This window comes from Bradysia coprophila, assembly GCF_014529535.1.
Source record: "Bradysia coprophila strain Holo2 chromosome X unlocalized genomic scaffold, BU_Bcop_v1 contig_185, whole genome shotgun sequence".
In the NCBI taxonomy this organism is placed as follows: Eukaryota; Metazoa; Arthropoda; class Insecta; order Diptera; family Sciaridae; genus Bradysia; species Bradysia coprophila.
The window spans coordinates 1,114,124-1,130,756 of record NW_023503305.1 but is presented as its reverse complement, the minus strand read 5'-3'; the positions used below and the strand labels follow the sequence as shown (position 1 = coordinate 1,130,756).

Below are 16,633 nucleotides of genomic sequence, written 5' to 3'. Positions count from 1 at the left end.
AAGGTAGAAAAAACATTGTCCTGCAAAATTAAATTTGTTGCTCTTTCTATCCGTTTTCCCAAAAACAATTTAAATCAATTTAAAATAAACCGTTTTCTGCCATCATATATGAACAACGACAACAGCAAAAAGTATCATATTTTCCTTTCCGTTCGTTTATCATTCAGAATTGCTATATATCTCCGTTTATATGCGGACCCATTTCCACTTTATTTACTTAAGAAAATGACAAAACAAATAAATATTTACATGCAGTGTTTTTCCTGTTGTTTAGGTTGACTTGAGGCATATCGATGAATTAAACGGTACAAATATTGTCGAAGTTGGTGTAGATTTGTCAGAGTTTTATACGTCTGTGGAATGGGACATATTAGAAGTTCCGGCTGTGAGGTATGTATTAAAAATTGTAAATTTAAATTTCTGTCGAATTAAATTAATTTATTGAATTACATGATAATGTGCACAACAACGTCTTATGTCTAAAGTTAATAAACATAATTCGACACAGCCATAACCCATCCTTTGGCTCAAACATTTTGTGTGCGTAATAGAGAGTTTTGGCTTGAATATTTCCCAAATTTATTTATTTAGCTGAGGGTACAATATCATAGATTTAGCATAATCCAACGAAGCTAAGACTTGAACGTTAAGATCTCTTCAGTCAGTCAAATTGACGTTGTATTCGAATTAGAGCACTCAATTAGCAGATGGCTTTTGGTTGGTGTGGGCTACCATTCTATATCTGTGTAGCATTTCCTAACAATGCTCGTGCCCAGTCCTGAGTCTGTTTAATTTCGACAATATAATTACGTAGAAATATAGATTCTTTATATCTGGGGAAGAGGTCGTCAAAGATGAACAGATGAACTTGTTTGGAGTTAAAATCGGTACCACTGAACATCTTGAGCAGCGAGATTGTTAAATTTGCTCGACATTTTGACTTCTTGTGAAACAACTCTAGTAGATTCTTTTGTTGCTGCAAGCTGGTAACCATTCGTGATGATTTGAGATTTGCGCTGCAGTATTCGCCACAGAGCGGGAATAAAGAGCAGTCGTTCTTCAACGTGAAGCGCATGCACCTTACGATGCATTTGACGATAAAGTTTGATCCCAAGATATGTCGACTAGAAGCGTACTTAAGTTGAGTGGTTTAACGTAGTTTAGCGAGTTTAGCACCGTATAACGAAGACTCCATTGTCGTTCTTCACTCTAATTCATTTAGTCTTTTGAGAAAATTGCGAAGGTTGCTGCAGAAAATCTCCAGGAAAATGTTTATACGACATTTTCAACTACTTCAAATAGGATACTGATTTGCCATTTATTGTTTTCAATCAGAAATATTTCTTCTACTGTGTTGTTGATTCCATTAATGCACAGCTCGTTGTTGTGTTTTAAGGAAATCATTAAAATTTGTCAAAATTTTCAAAAATTTTGCACATAAACTCATAATCAGAAGTTAATCAGGAAACAAGCTCAAGCACCCTAAACACTCAACTCCACATACAATAAGAAAATGAAAAAGTTTTTCTATATGGCATAGGGGAAATGTGTGATGTGTTCAGTCGCATATGATACTAATGACATTAAATGATTTTGCATAATTCGTTGAATACATACGTAATACGTACGTAAAATTCAAAAATGTAATTTATTTCTTTTACGTTGATGATGTAAAGTGAATCTACCAGCGATGAGAACGTATGTGTTATAATAGTATACTGACAGTGGGATCTGGGAACGAATTCAAACAGATTGCAAAGCTAGTCGTTATTGGAAAATCGTTGTAGTAATGAAGTTTTGTGTACCAAAATTCGATTAGTTGAAAATAATTAATTCCTCCCCTTTCAATACGAATTTGAATAGGAATAGGAAAGCTATCATTCGACGTGTGCTAAGATTTCACTTATTGTTGAATTTGAACATTATTCTTCGACGTTATTCTCTTGCTTATTTTAGGAATAAATTTCACATGAGATAAAATATCTATCTTTGTGATTGGAAAGTTAAAATGAAGTAGGCGATTTTGTTCCCAATCTGTAGAAAGAGATCTATCTATATGATACGCCATGTTATCAGTTTTCGAAAAAGTATGTACGGGGAAGTTTCCAGACTGAACTTTTACTGTTTCTAATTAATTTCGGCTCATAAAATCTGACTAGCTAGATAGATTTTGACCCAATAACATATTAATCATCAAGTATGAGAAAAAAAGGATTTTAAAGAAATTTCAAATCGTAAATCTATTGTCCGTTCCAGTCACCACCAATCCGATCCAAGACCACATTCATTCCGATACTCAATACTCATACTCTTGAACGACCTGATTGAATTATCGAAAATGTTACAACTTGGAAAGAACTTGTCGTGATGTGTAAAAAATCGGTCTGCTCACACTAAGATGCCTTCTAGTCAGTATGCCAACTGCGGTTAAACGTCGTGTCCACAAGGTGGTGAATGATTTCATCGTGTATCAATCGTCTTCTCATCAGCGACATCATATTCCAATGTTCAAGCCGACTACCATATTGAGGTTTAGTCAATATGAATTTAAAGAAAAACATTCTTGTGTACTTTCGCTGCACCCGGTCAACAACATCGATGTACTTCTTATAAATGGGATTCCATACCGCGTTACAATATTCCAGTCCGCTCATGCATAGCATTAACCGCCTGAAAGTCATCAAATTTCTGAATACCAGAAATACTTCACCCAGGAATTCCTAAGTGATTCCTAAGATGCGTTGAGAATATTGAACTATTACACTTGAAGAAAAGAGGAAGAACTTAAGCCAGGGCCGAGTTTGAGCTAAAGGAATAGCTCGTTAAACTTCACGTCAAACAGTAGCTCTTATGTGAGTCAACAGAGTCAATCGTTTCCTGAATTGACAATAAGGTTGTAACGTTTTTAGCAGACAAACATAATTGTATCTCTTAAAATTCAACGTCATTTGATGTAATTTTCGAACTGTTTGCATAAAGACAGAACTTTCAAAATTTTGATTTTATAACGTGCGTTGCTATATCTTGTTGGTTGGACCATACTCAGTTCAAAGACAACTGTTGAATAATTAAAAGAAAAAATTGAAAGTAAAATCTAAAACGTCGTCTTTTTTTAGTACAGAAAGAAAACTGCTTTTCAATAACGGTAATAATAACGAAATGAAGAGCATCAGGTGGATTGTTCAATTAAGACATTCAAAGAATTACACGACTAAATTTAAAACATTTGCAATTTTCTTTCGAACAATCAAATCAAAAGAAAATTAATTTTTGTAACGAAGTTTGGCACAGATTGTTATCAATCAATGTAATCGCAGAAAGGGTAACCGTCGATCATTTAGATTGAGTTCTTCATCCAACTTTCGGTTAGATTTCGTATTCACTTCAAATCATATTTCAATTTTATTTACCACCTCGGAGGACATTCCCACATGGCTTTGAATCGGAAGTTTTGACATGAGCTACGTTTATTTTCAAATATTTATCATGACTAGAGGTAACAAAGTTCTTTTCTCTTAACCCGTAAGGTAAAAACACAATAGAAATTTTGTGTTGCAGAGATTGACAATTATGTTACGATTTGCATTGTTTAACTTAGCATAATTGTCGATCTAAGCAACGCAAAATTACACGTTTGATTTCTGCCTAAAATCCGTGTCCTCTTTTGCCATACACTCATTCATTTCCTTGCGATTAGTTCGCCAAATACTCATTCTATTCTTATTCACCGAGTTCTGGATATTTCTAAATGTCGTTGATATTATCAACTTGATAAATTATTTGCGAAAAGAAAATCCTCAATGATTTTCTCGGATTTTCTTTACCATATTTGTTGGACTTTTAAGAATTTCAATCTATTTTTAAGGATTTTCTTTATAGGCTTAGAAAATTCCCCATAAATTCAAATGTTTTTTTTAGATTTCTGAAGATTTTCCGAAGGTTTTCTTTGATTTTGAGGATTTTCTGATGAAAGGTGTTTTCTTCTAAATTTAAAAATTTTCAAATGATTTGGAAAGTTTTCTTTTGACTGACAGAGAGTTTTTTGCCCTTCATTATTACCGGTAACCGATTTCTGTTTTCAAACATACATTCCCGGTAAATACGGCACACCTAAAATGTCCGTATATATATGTGTCCATCTGAAATGATTTCTAACAAATTTTAAGACAACAATTTCGATGAAACTGCAGAACTAAACGAACCATTTATTCGAAGGTATTGGCACATACAAAAATGGAACGAAATAATGTCTTGTTGAAAATATTAAGCCTGGAAAGCCTTTGTATTTATAATTGATGTTTAAAACATGGCTGCCGCCGAAAAATATATAGATGATTTTTGAGAGAAAAAACGAAGCACAAAATGACTGTTTCAAATAGGTATCTAGGCTAATATGGTTTTAATTCGTGCAGACCCACAATTTATATTTTATACAACAACGCATTTAATTTATTTCTTTATATTTATATACAGTTTCCATTACACAATAAATTGATTGTACTTATGCATTAAATCCGTCCGTTTTATTTGATGGAAATTGGTAGAATAAAATAAAAATGAATCGGCTTAAGATACACTCATGAGCACTGAAGGCTCACGTATATAGTAGGTATAATGAAAAGAATACATTTCCAAATGAATAAATAAATGGTTTCTTGTTTTGCCGATGTCTACATCAATTTATATACTTAAATATGTTACGCAGAGATTAAAAATAAAATCACTTCAATTCCATTCTGAGGCCATTTATCGTGTTCCAGTATTTTAGCGTTTCGAACATTTTTCACCAAAAAATTTATTTATTATAAACTTTCACCAAATGTCCTTGATTGTCGTACGCATAGATTGGATCACGGATCGGTTGAACCGGTTCATATCTCAATTGAGCGGTAAAACCGTTTCGACGTAAATCTTCCTCCGTTTGACTGGTCATATAAATTACACGCTGAAGGGTATTGTCCTGCCCTAAGATATAATATTGACCATTCGAAACTGAGTTGGCAATTGCAACAGTAGGTCCGTCATTTTCTTCATCGTTGTCATTTTCACGATCGGATTCCGGTTGGATTGGGCGCGGTACTTCCGTTTGGGAAGGTGGATAGTATTGGCTCGGTGGAATGTAGTTCTGTTCCTGTTTTTCCTTGTTTACTTGGGCGAATGTGTATCGATTCGATGTTTGATATTGACCGTTCAATTGGTTTCGATTTGGTCGAATGCCGTTCTGTTGAAAGTTGCTGGGGTTCTTATTGAGGAAGATTATTTCGCCGGTGTTCAATTCGTTGTATTGGCCGTTGAATGGTGCTGGTGCGTTCTGAGATGGTAATCCTTGGACGCGCAATACAGTTGGATTCTGTTAGGAAAGTGCATAAGAAATATTTAAAAGTGCTGCACACACCCAAACACAAGTTCAAGAGAAAGCAATTTCCTCATCCATTTGAAAAGTTCATATTTCGCTACAAGTTTCTGCCAAACTTTGATGTTTTAAGCAAAGGAATAGTAGGTTACATTAAATGCTGGGAAAATAATTCATTACATGAGGTAACATCTTTGTGATATGAAAGCAAACTGACGAGTGTGTTTTTGAGCAACTTGTTACTGTCTTTTCTTTCGAAAGGTGTAGAGTTTGTATATCCGAACCGAAAGCGAGATATACCACTACACTTGTCAAAAAACGTTTACCGAAGCAAGTTGATCTACAATACACGAGGGAGTTTACGAGTATCACGAAATTGTTTCCAAATCAATAAATTTTGTACTAGTATCCAATGTATTCTGCTTTACGTGGTCGACAGTAAAGTTGCATTTCACATAAATATCAAGAAAAATGAACCACAAATGTTTTTCATGTAATCGATCATTTTCGCATGTTGCAAATTGCTATGTTATGTTCAACTTTCTCATGTGGCAGGCAGTAAAACGATTAACCTAAGTTGAATTGAGAATTTTCTCTTAAAATCGGTTGTATATATAGCTCCTTTGCGGCCATCAGAATAGTAGATGTCACTAATAAAGCTTTCTCCGATTATAGCGGATGTCGGTGTATTAGGTTCTGTCGTATATTGTAGAGGATGTCATATTGTCATATCCATTCATTACTCTTTTAACCACGACATTCGGAAATACGGGAAAAATATGCTTTGCACTTTGTATATAAGAGTTTTTTAGCAGTTAAAATTCTACTGAGTAAAGATCATTTTAAGAACGACAGGTAGCTGTTTCCGAGAAAAATATCAAATCCCTGAAAATGATCTACGGGACATTCTCGACTCACGGCATTTTTTTCTCTTACTTAAAGCTAAAGTTTTTATTTAAACAGAGTCAATTGAAAGTTTTTGGTAAAAGTCTGTTGGACTTGGAACAGAGAGAAATTAATTTTTGATTAGACATATTTATGATGCCCAGCGGTGTAGATTCAGCCAGAAAATGAAGAAGAAAAAAAAGAACTTCAAACTTTTACGGTCAAGTGATGTGCACACTTAAAATATTCGAAAATGTAACGGTTAAATAACTGGCAGAGCCACATTCAACTCCAAACTCAAACCTCATTAATCTATTATTTCTTTAGAAAAATACACAATGTCGAGATATATACGTACATATACGTATACTGTGGACGGGCAGGTAACTACAATATAATTCTTAAATAATGGGCTACGCTATATATTTTCCACCTAAGCGTGTGTAAAGAACATAAAAATGGTTTACTTTAGCAAATGGTTTCTTGTATACAAAAGAAGAGACACCGTATCTTTTCTCACCAAAACAATAAAAGTGGACACAAAAATATTTGAAAACTAATTTACTCAAAGCTTAACCAGTTTCATAGGGATATAGGACACATTATAATGGTGTGTACGATTGGAGTAAAAAAAGACACATATCGTATATACGTATATACGTATATATTTATGTGTAACGTGCACCAGCTGTGTATTACTGAATTCTCTTCGTTATTGCTCATATGAGACAAAGACATTGCGGAAAATAATAAACAGGTTGGTCATAAACTACCAACAGAAAGGCACGATTACTGCCGAATATGAGTAATTTTTCCGTATTATGAAATATTTTTCTGAAACTTTATTTATGCATACGCCGTACAATTTAATGTCAGATATAGCCCGAGAAACGGGGAAATTGGGGAACTAATTATTACATGGATGCATGCATGTAATGTTTGATAATTGTGTCGTTTAATGAATTTCCTCGCAATTTTAGGTCAGGATAATTCCGTTTTTATTGTCAGTTTTTCACTTCTATATGCGCTTTTTGAACCAATTTCACCAACGAAAACACCGAAAACTACGGTCGTTGTCTGAACCAAAATTAAATCGTCAAAGTTTCGATTTTAAATATTCGATAGTCCTTCAGTGTGAGGTATATAACAAAATGGAAAGGAGTGCAATAATACCTCGGAATATTCAGTTGTTGAAGTTTCAGTAGCAGATGGTGGTAGATAATCATTTGGAATGGCCGTAGTTGTTTCTCCCAATTGACCGGCATATTGAACATTTTCCTTACGAATTTCCACAATCGGTTGGCGTAAACGTTGTGGACTGTATTCCGGGGGTAAATGTAAAATCGCTCCGTTTGGTCTCCATCCTGATGGAGGGTATGGAGCAGTTGGTAATTTTTCGGACACACTTAAACCGATTAACAGCGTTAAAACGAATAATTGCATTTTCGAATTATATTTTGAAATGATCACAGTGTTGAGATTGAAAGTGGTAAAATTTAACTTTTTTTTAAATTTTTGTTGTAAAATTGTCACTGGTTAACAACCACAGCCGTTGAGCTACTGATCCCTGCTATCGAATTATCATTTATTTATATGATTTTTGAAACTTAATTTTTTTATTAGTATTCATAAATGGTTTAAGCTCCGACTTGAACGATTATTTGTTTTGTGCTAGCTATAGACAACGATTTGGACGCGCGCTTCCATTGAAAGCAAACGATCACGTATTATTGGATTTTTTGTGTTATTGAGTTTTGTTTTGTTATGTATGCTTTTGACATGAAAAAAGTTTGCCATAAATCAAGTTTGCAATTGAAGAGAGTACGTGAATGAACAAGAACAATCGATGAGTATTGATTTTACTTCACAAATTGCCGATGAGTTTTTCAGAAATTAGTCCAAAGAGGCCATTTATTGAAACTTATACCTGCGTATTTTGCGTAGATTCCAAACGAAAGCAAAATCTTATTAAAGAAACAAGTTTTGGAGATGACGTAGAAAACTTCTATGTAACACAGTCTTTTAATCATTACCAGTACTTACCGGTTAAAATGTTTCATTAACAATTTACTATCAAAATTTTTCGATTGATTAGCCGGTGGATGATAATAATACTTTCTCGAATTGAATATATTACTAATCTATGCCTCTAGTAAGAAGATGCGTTAGAATTTGCAATGTAAAATAGAGAGGTTGCGGTTTTGAATTATAACCTGACATAAAACTTGAAAATTATTAGTTGACTCTCCACATACATTATGCAAATGACATATAATTATATATCGACTTATAAATGGCGATTTTTAAGTTATAAGTCAGTCGGTTATAAGTTAAAAAGCTAAAAGTCATGAGTTATAAGTCGACTACTTATAAAATCGAAGCTGTAAGTTCATAAGTTTATAAGTCAAAAATGTTCAAGTCATAAGTTTATAAGTCCTACGTTGATAATTGACAAGTCCCCAAGTAGCAACTTTAAAGGTCGTGAGTCGAGAGTGTAGGCAAAATTGATAGAACTATTTTTTTAAATTTTTCAAATTGTGAAAAAAAAAAAATTGAAAAAAAAAATGGGAAAATCAGAACATAATTTGTAAAATGTTGATTTTTTTTAAATTGGAAAACTTTGAAAAATCACTGGTGAGTAAATCACCACAGTCGAAGGCAGTCAATTTTCAGCATAAATTTGCTTCAACTGTTTTTCAGCTGATTCACACATACGATCAAAACTGGTTTTCCTTCTTCATACGGTCGAAGCTGCTATTTCGTTCAATTTTTCGATGAAGTTTGCAACTTTCCTATTTTCAACAACTTTTCCACGTTTTTTGTAATTAAAAAAAAAAAGGAAAGTCTTCCTAACTTTATTGCGAATATCTCCTTACTTATATAGTGAATAATAAGAAAAATGAACAGTAGTCTATAGTTAAAGCCAAAGTTTTTATACTTTTTTATTGATGTTAAAATAATTGTAAAATGAAGATAACAAAACTCAAAAACTGAAATTAAGTTTCACTACAACTAAAAAAAACGAAAAAAATTTCAAGAGCCTACTCTATGAGCTTTGAACTTTTCTTCAGTTCAAATATATTTGAATTCGTTTCTGGCATTCAAGGGAACCTGAAAGCTTTCAAATGCTCTTAAGGGCGAAAACACATTACAAATTACAGAGTACCTGGCCTACCGTGAGAATAAAGAAAGTCGACACAAAGAGAAATAAGTATGAACATTGTGATGACAGTAATTTGCAAATGTGTTTTCGCCATAAAGATCAACGAAAATTTATTTACGAATGAGAAAGAGAGCTGAATGCATTAAAAAATAGAAATCAAATCAGATTGTCCTTGAAGTTTCAGACCAAATCTCACCTCTAGAATATAAGCAAACTCACTTTTTTACACTATTTTAGGAATTAATTTCATTTAATTAATTTTATTATTTTTTAAGAATTTAATTAATATTTAGGCAATGCCCTACACCAAAAAAATGATACGGTATTTTATAAACCCCTAGACGAGAAGAGACACCCAGAATCTACGCCATTAGTCGTATAAATTTATACGTCAGAGATAGCTTTTTTCTCCTTTGTTAAGATCTGTCAGTTTTTTTTTATTTTGCGATTTGGTATGGAAATGGAGACTAAAATTGAGATATCTTTGCTGCTTGAAGTGGTTTTTCATATTTTTTTTTGGACCAAAATGTTTTAAAATGTGTTTGGAATCGATTGGCATTAACAGATTGTGTGAAAATATTTTTTAAATATTTCATAACAAAGGAGAAAAAAGCTCTCGCTGACGTATAAATTTATACCACTAATAGGGTGGATTGAATATGAAATTTTTAAGTTATTCGAAAAAAAAATTAGACAAAATTTTCTGAAAGCTTTAAAAAATTCGCATTGTCTAAATTGGCCTCGTTACGCCACTAGAACTTATCTAAGCCGATTGTAAAGCATTGTTTCTTCATATTTCCTAAGATTTTGTGTCTATCCATAAATGTTTGAGGATCATTATGCGTAATTAGACTAATTAGCAAAGTGAATTAAAGACTCGAAAGTTCCAAGTTAAATTTAAATAAAAATTGACTTATTATATCGTTTGAAGTATGGTAATTGAAATGCCTTCAACATAAAAGCCTATTACTTACATAAGTGAGCTAATAAAAGAATACCGTTGTCTTCATTGAATACAGTAAGGATGTCGTATACGGTTTTGATGTACGGTGGATTAAAAAATATAATTTTCCTGCTTTTGTTTGTAGTCTCAAAGGTCCTATTTATCACAAAACGTAACAAAATTAATGAAGTTACGAAAATTTCAGAATTTTTTCTTTTACTTTCAGAAATTAAATTTCTATCCCATATAGTCTTGTGGAGGTGTAAAATTCATTATTTATGAGTTCAAATGTTCATTATAGAATGGAAAATGGATGTGATGTGTGACACATAAAACTTTCAACTAATATTTTGGCACAATAGAACAGTCTACGACTCGGAATTGTGTGTAGGTCAGTAAGTCTTCAGACTGTATATTTCATGAAGCGATGATAAATTCCCTATTCTAAAGCCAGCGTTTTGAGAAGTCAATAGAATCAAAAACGAATCTTACAAGAATGAAATGATATTTCCCTACAGAACAGCTGTAATCAATATTCGACCTAAATCAAGCTAAAGCACAGCCTGAATAGTAATAAAATTTACGTCATCTGTTATCCACAACAACGAGAGAAATGATCAATTTAGGTGTTACTAGTGTGCCTTTATGTAGCTGAATATATACAAGCTAAACCAATGAAGTCATAGATTTTGTATCAGATAGTTTTATAATGTCGTTATGTTTTTGGCGTTTGTAAAAAGTTTAACTCATCCGAATGACGCAGCTAATTGAAGGGCACTTTAAATTCATTTATTTTTAAACGTTATCCGGTCGTCCAAAACATTTGTATGACCACGACGCGACGGGGTAGGGACAGGCTAAATATTGTGATGCTGATAACTATTTTGTAGAATGTTTCAAAAACACTCTCTAAATCGATTCCATTTCCAATAATATCAATAATTGCGGAACAAATAACGATATCAAACATTTGTTTTTAAACTCTAATAATCATCAACACAGTCACAGACATAGTGCAGACATTTATGGAAAAATGTATTAAATCTCCGATGATTGATTAGGTAAACAGTGACTCTTATTTGATTTCTGCTTCTCATCGGCTACAATAGCATGTCATCGACATGGATAATATTCGGAGTTCATGAATTGAATATCAATTAGAGGCACAGCGTGTAGCAAATACCATTTTCTGTGTATACACGAATGAACGATGCGATTTTGTTGCATCACAAACGATATACTAAAACAGTGCCTTCACGTACGAAATATATTAATTTTCTGTTTCGACGACACTCCTATTAATGTTTAGATAACATGTTTCAGGTCAATGTCAGTTGGCGTGAATAATCTTTTCAAGCTTTGGGTAGAATAAAATTGGTTTTGTGCGAATAAATGATTGATAAACTGATTTCAATTGCGTTTATGAATCCATTTATATTGAAGCGAAATTCGATAACACACGATCTGTTAGAAATTCTATCCTGCATTGGATCCATTTAGACAAAAATGTTGTGGGAACACAGAAGCTTTGTATGCGGAGGCGATTTTCATTCCACATTTGCGCACACCAAAATGAATAATTACGCAGTGAAGTGCAAAAAGGTCATTTCTAATGGCTGATTCTACGCTACACACTTCCCATATAACTTCTTTTTAATGATGAAACTAATCGCATATATTAAGCTCATGTTTCTCTTTCTTCCAGAAATGAAAAATTCTACACATGCTGTGACGAACCTTACTTAGATATCACATTTAATATAACAATGCGTCGAAAAACGTTGTTCTACACAGTTAATCTAATCATCCCCTGTATGGGTATTAGTTTTTTGACCATTTTAGTGTTTTACCTTCCATCGGATAGTGGCGAAAAGGTAAGTCAACTCTTAAATTTAATTTCTTTTCCTTCCAAGTGTTCGGTGAGGTGCGGGAAACATCAACAATTGATTATAATTAATATGAATTATATTAGTCGGTGTGAGTTCGAACAAGCTTGCCGTAATTTTTAACTTGAGTATTGCAAGTCGACAATATGACACATCTCAGGTTGTAACAGCCATAAAGTGGCAAAAATGTACAAAGTAAATTTCGCATTAAAATTGTAACTGATAGTTGCTGTCCTCGTTTTATTTCGATATATTACCCATTATTAATTGTTAACGATTGCCCCATCTCCCTTAAATCCTCCCTTAAGGTATGTACATTGTACAACTACAAGGTCCTGGTCCGGAAACAATGCCATTTATTGCCTTGAATTACAAAATAAATCAATTCACCCAATGGCTTATTAAGACAACTCTTTCGTGATAGTGCACGAAAAATGCATTATGTTACGAAATTGCAACTAAGAATACAATACAAACAATCCGTGTCAAACCAAAGTGCAAAAATATTGGCATCCAAATCGATATTTACGTTATGGTGTAACATTATTTATAGACTCTCTGGTTTTATTAATGAAGTTTGTAAAAAACAATATGTTATGTGCACCAATGAGTATCGGATTCGTCTGCTATTTGTATCTCTTTCTTATGTTCAATGAAATTGTGTTATGAGCTTTTGTATGAGAAAGATTAGAATTTATGCAATTATTCGGCACACCATAAGCTTACACCGAAAGAAAATATATATAAATTTCTTCGAGCATCGATATGTGTGTTCAATGTTCATACTTTATGCCTTGATCCCCTTTCACAATATGTTCATAACTTTGCTTAATCCAAAATTCAAAATTCACATAGAAAAGTTATAACGTACAAGCTATGTCAAGTGTATTCCACCTGAATGTGTTTGAATATTTTTCCATTAAATTCCTTCTGTAAACCTATTTAAGCTGTAAACTTTAATAAAGTTGATGGTTTTCTACGGAACGGGGTGACATACATAATATATATATCTCTATCAAGAAATTGAATTAAAATGATCATATCTTTTCTTGCCATGCCAAATACAGATTTCAAACAACAAAATCGATTTATACATCCGAAACTAATGCTAGTAGAGTATGCTGTGCTGTTACTTTCGTACATAATATAATAGTGTACACACACAGCATAGTTGTGCTGTGCGATATACCAAAAATGTTTATGTTTATAGATAGATCATCGAATGGTAATCTGTTTCCACTCAAAATTATTACCGACCGGACATTCTATTTGATAAGAAGCAAATTTTATCTTAAATGCATAAAACTGGTGCTACAGTATATGGCTCTTGCTTTATGTATCCATTTTCAATTTTACAGGTATCATTGAGTATATCTATCCTGCTTTCGTTGACTGTGTTCTTCTTGTTGCTGGCGGAAATCATCCCTCCCACATCATTAGTCGTTCCATTGCTTGGAAAATTTGTTCTTTTTACGATGATACTCGATACATTCAGGTAATTTGTTTATGCTCTCATTTTATTATCGACTTCTTTTTTTTGTCGCTATACTGTAGAAATTCTTATCAACAGATTAAATGATTATGTTTATTAGACTTATATTCGTGGAACCGTATCAAATCCGTTGCGTAAAAAATGATTTTCCATAAAATATTTTCTTTTGCGCTTGAAACGGGAATATTATTTTGTCATTAACTAAGCTACGGTTGAGTAGCGTTACATTTTTACGAGTTTTTGTAATCTGACCTGAATATATAGGAAGTTTGAATGGTTTCAAGACAACAGAGCTCTTAAAATATCTTTTAAAAAAACGGTGCTTTTTCGGACGGAATGGATAATATTTTAAGAACTTTAAGATTTAAGACGATAAATTTCTATTTTGAAAGAACCAACCTCTCTTTTATCATAACTAGAGACACGGAGCAAATGTGAATATTTAAGTGCAAAAAGGCGACATGTTCATTTAGCGAACTATTAGAAAAACGAATTTTCATTGATTTAACTTCGTTTCGCATAGTCTGACTTCAGAAGAAGACACTTCGTCACTTTGTTGCTGATATATCAATGAACTTCATTTTTCTTATATTTTGCTAATTAAACGCGTCCTTTGTATGTATATAGTCTAATAGTCTATATAGTCTGAGTGACAGCTGAAGCAAAATCATGTTGAAATTTCACTGCCTCTAACTGTAAATTTAGCAAAACATGGAAAAATTCTTTTCCAAAAATGGTCCCTGATTGCTACACTATCGAAAGCTAGTATAATAACTTTTGTCTTTGAGCAACCCATTCGTCATTTGACACCAATGTCTTCATTTTTACACCCATTCTTTGATGTATTATGGCTTAAAATACACTAGGCCTCAAGCGCTCAGAACTCACAAAACTGCCAATCAAGGGGTTGATGAGGTACTCAAAAGTTTATGAGCATTTAGTCTCGCAATTTTAATATGTAGCTGCAGACTCGGATTACTAACAAACAGATAATTTCTTTGATTTCTTTAAAATATTGACAATATCGAATTGCAATGATAGTAGAGAACGTGACAGTGAATTTCTTTACAACGATGTCCTATTTCATTTCATACACGCCCGACCATCTCAGTATGTAATGATACAGACCCGTCGTACAATAAATGAAAAACTGAAATAATCATTACTGTAAGGCACAAGCAGTGTTGATTGAATATATTGCGATTCTCTCATTGTTTGGTCCATTAGCATCGTCTTTATGTTTTAGCTGATTGAAATGTAAGACCTTTGTCGTAATTGGGATAAATTATGCGTTTAAATTATGTCTGTGTACGGATCCTAATCCACCGACGTAACCATCTAAAAGCTTTTCTGTAAAAACTTTTAGTGAAATTAATTATTCAAATATTTCCTACATAATTTCACTTAATCCAAAGTTTTTCTCGTAAGAAAATAGTTTAGCTTTTAGCTAAAACATTTCCAGCTTAACAAAGATTGACGTTCAAATCATTCTGCTGATTGAACTAATCGAAAGTATGAAAACAGGAAACGAGCAACTTTCATGGTGGAAAAAAAAAATTATTTATGTACTTGCTGGGGGCTTCCATGTAAAGCTTAGTATGAATATGTTTGAACGATGATTAGAACTCAACAAATTAGTTTGATTGATTTGACTCTTCGGTCAGAATGATTTTCTTTTATTCCTTCTTTGAGACATTTACCAACGAATTTTCATTTAATTATTTACGAGTATACAACGCAATTAGTGTGTTAATCTCATACTAATCCCGACAAAGACGTTGCATGTAGTAGAACTTTCACAGAATTTCGTAACAGCTCTCTGAAAAAAAAACTTATTCCGATTAACAAGCAAAATTTGATTTGGTTAAAACTTTATGATTTTCGGTTCATTGTTGAAACAAACTTGCAATGGAGTGATATTTACATATACAACATTTTCCGATCGAATTTTCAGTATATGCGTTACCGTGGTAGTATTAAATGTTCACTTTCGATCACCACAAACGCATACCATGGCACCATGGGTACGAACATTATTTATAAACCATTTACCGAAACTATTAGTTATGCGTCGACCATTATACCCGATGAATGGAATGAGGTACATTTAACTCGATCGAATAACATTTTCTCCCTAAATTTACTATCAAATTTCCGCCCTTTTTACGGATCGACATAGATTTAGCGCTGCGTCACGCCGATTTATGTTACGAACAAATTGTAATGCACTCGAATTGAGAGATCAAATTCCGCCCCTCCCTCCGGAAGTGGCATTGGCTGCCTTCGATTCTAGTGTCTTAGATCATCATATAATGAATCTCTGCGAAAGGTAAGATAATGAAATAAAACAGAAAATCTGAATCGATGAAATAAAACAAAATTTGCTGTAGGAATTTGGAAAGTTTGAGCATTAACACGTGTCGTCTTCATGGTAGTCCAAAGTCATCCATAACCGTTTCCCCGTTACACAGAGTACAAAATATTGATATAATGGACGATATTCCCTTACCATTTCCAACAAAAGAAAATCACACCAATTCTCCTGCATCAATAGCTGCACCAGATCACATGATAACACCATCGCGTCGACAGCAGAACATACCACCACCGCCACCATTGAGTGGTGATACTAGCTCAACAGCAAAAGTAACAGCTGGATCTAGTGTAGCACCGAAGGCCGAAACAGCCTTGCGTAACAGGTGGCACGTGTGTCCCGAATTACATAAAGCAATGGATGGTATAACATACATTGCCGATCAAAAGAAAAAGGAAGAAGAGAGTACGAAGGTAGGTGATAGACAGAACTATTCTTTTTCTCTTTTGTTTGGTTTTTTTTTTTGCATAAATTAAAAGTCATCTCATAAATTGTCCGCATATGTACGGTATATGGGACTGGAGTCTCATTTCTGAA

The 16,633-nt window shown here is 33.3% G+C and overlaps 2 protein-coding genes across 2 annotated transcripts in view; one reads left to right on the top strand and one right to left on the bottom strand.

Annotated features, from left to right (window-relative positions):
- The window catches only part of LOC119068456 (acetylcholine receptor subunit alpha-like), a 36,122-nt gene that overhangs the window by 18,341 nt on the left and 1,148 nt on the right, over positions 1-16,633 (top strand). The window contains exons 5-10 of the mRNA XM_037172036.1: positions 275-390; positions 12,050-12,218; positions 13,589-13,725; positions 15,677-15,823; positions 15,902-16,051; positions 16,113-16,509. Coding sequence (XP_037027931.1) covers positions 275-390; positions 12,050-12,218; positions 13,589-13,725; positions 15,677-15,823; positions 15,902-16,051; positions 16,113-16,509 — 1,116 coding nt within the window. The remainder of the gene's footprint in view (positions 1-274; positions 391-12,049; positions 12,219-13,588; positions 13,726-15,676; positions 15,824-15,901; positions 16,052-16,112; positions 16,510-16,633) is intronic.
- LOC119068486 lies at positions 4,625-7,801 on the bottom strand. The gene is made up of 2 exons (XM_037172097.1): positions 7,412-7,801; positions 4,625-5,350 (listed from the first exon to the last, which is right to left on the bottom strand). The coding sequence occupies exons 1-2, from the start codon at positions 7,679-7,681 to the stop codon at positions 4,796-4,798; spliced, it is 825 nt and encodes a 274-aa protein (XP_037027992.1). The 5' UTR covers positions 7,682-7,801; the 3' UTR covers positions 4,625-4,795.

Excerpts from the sequence above, each read along its gene's own strand:
- LOC119068486 (XM_037172097.1), bottom strand. The coding sequence starts at position 7,681 with ATGCAATTATTCGTTTTAACGCTGTTAATCGGTTTAAGTGTGTCCGAA. Across the intron at positions 5,351-7,411 it reads CAACAACTGAATATTCCGAG|AATCCAACTGTATTGCGCGT; the intron begins GTATTATTGCAC and ends CTTTCCTAACAG.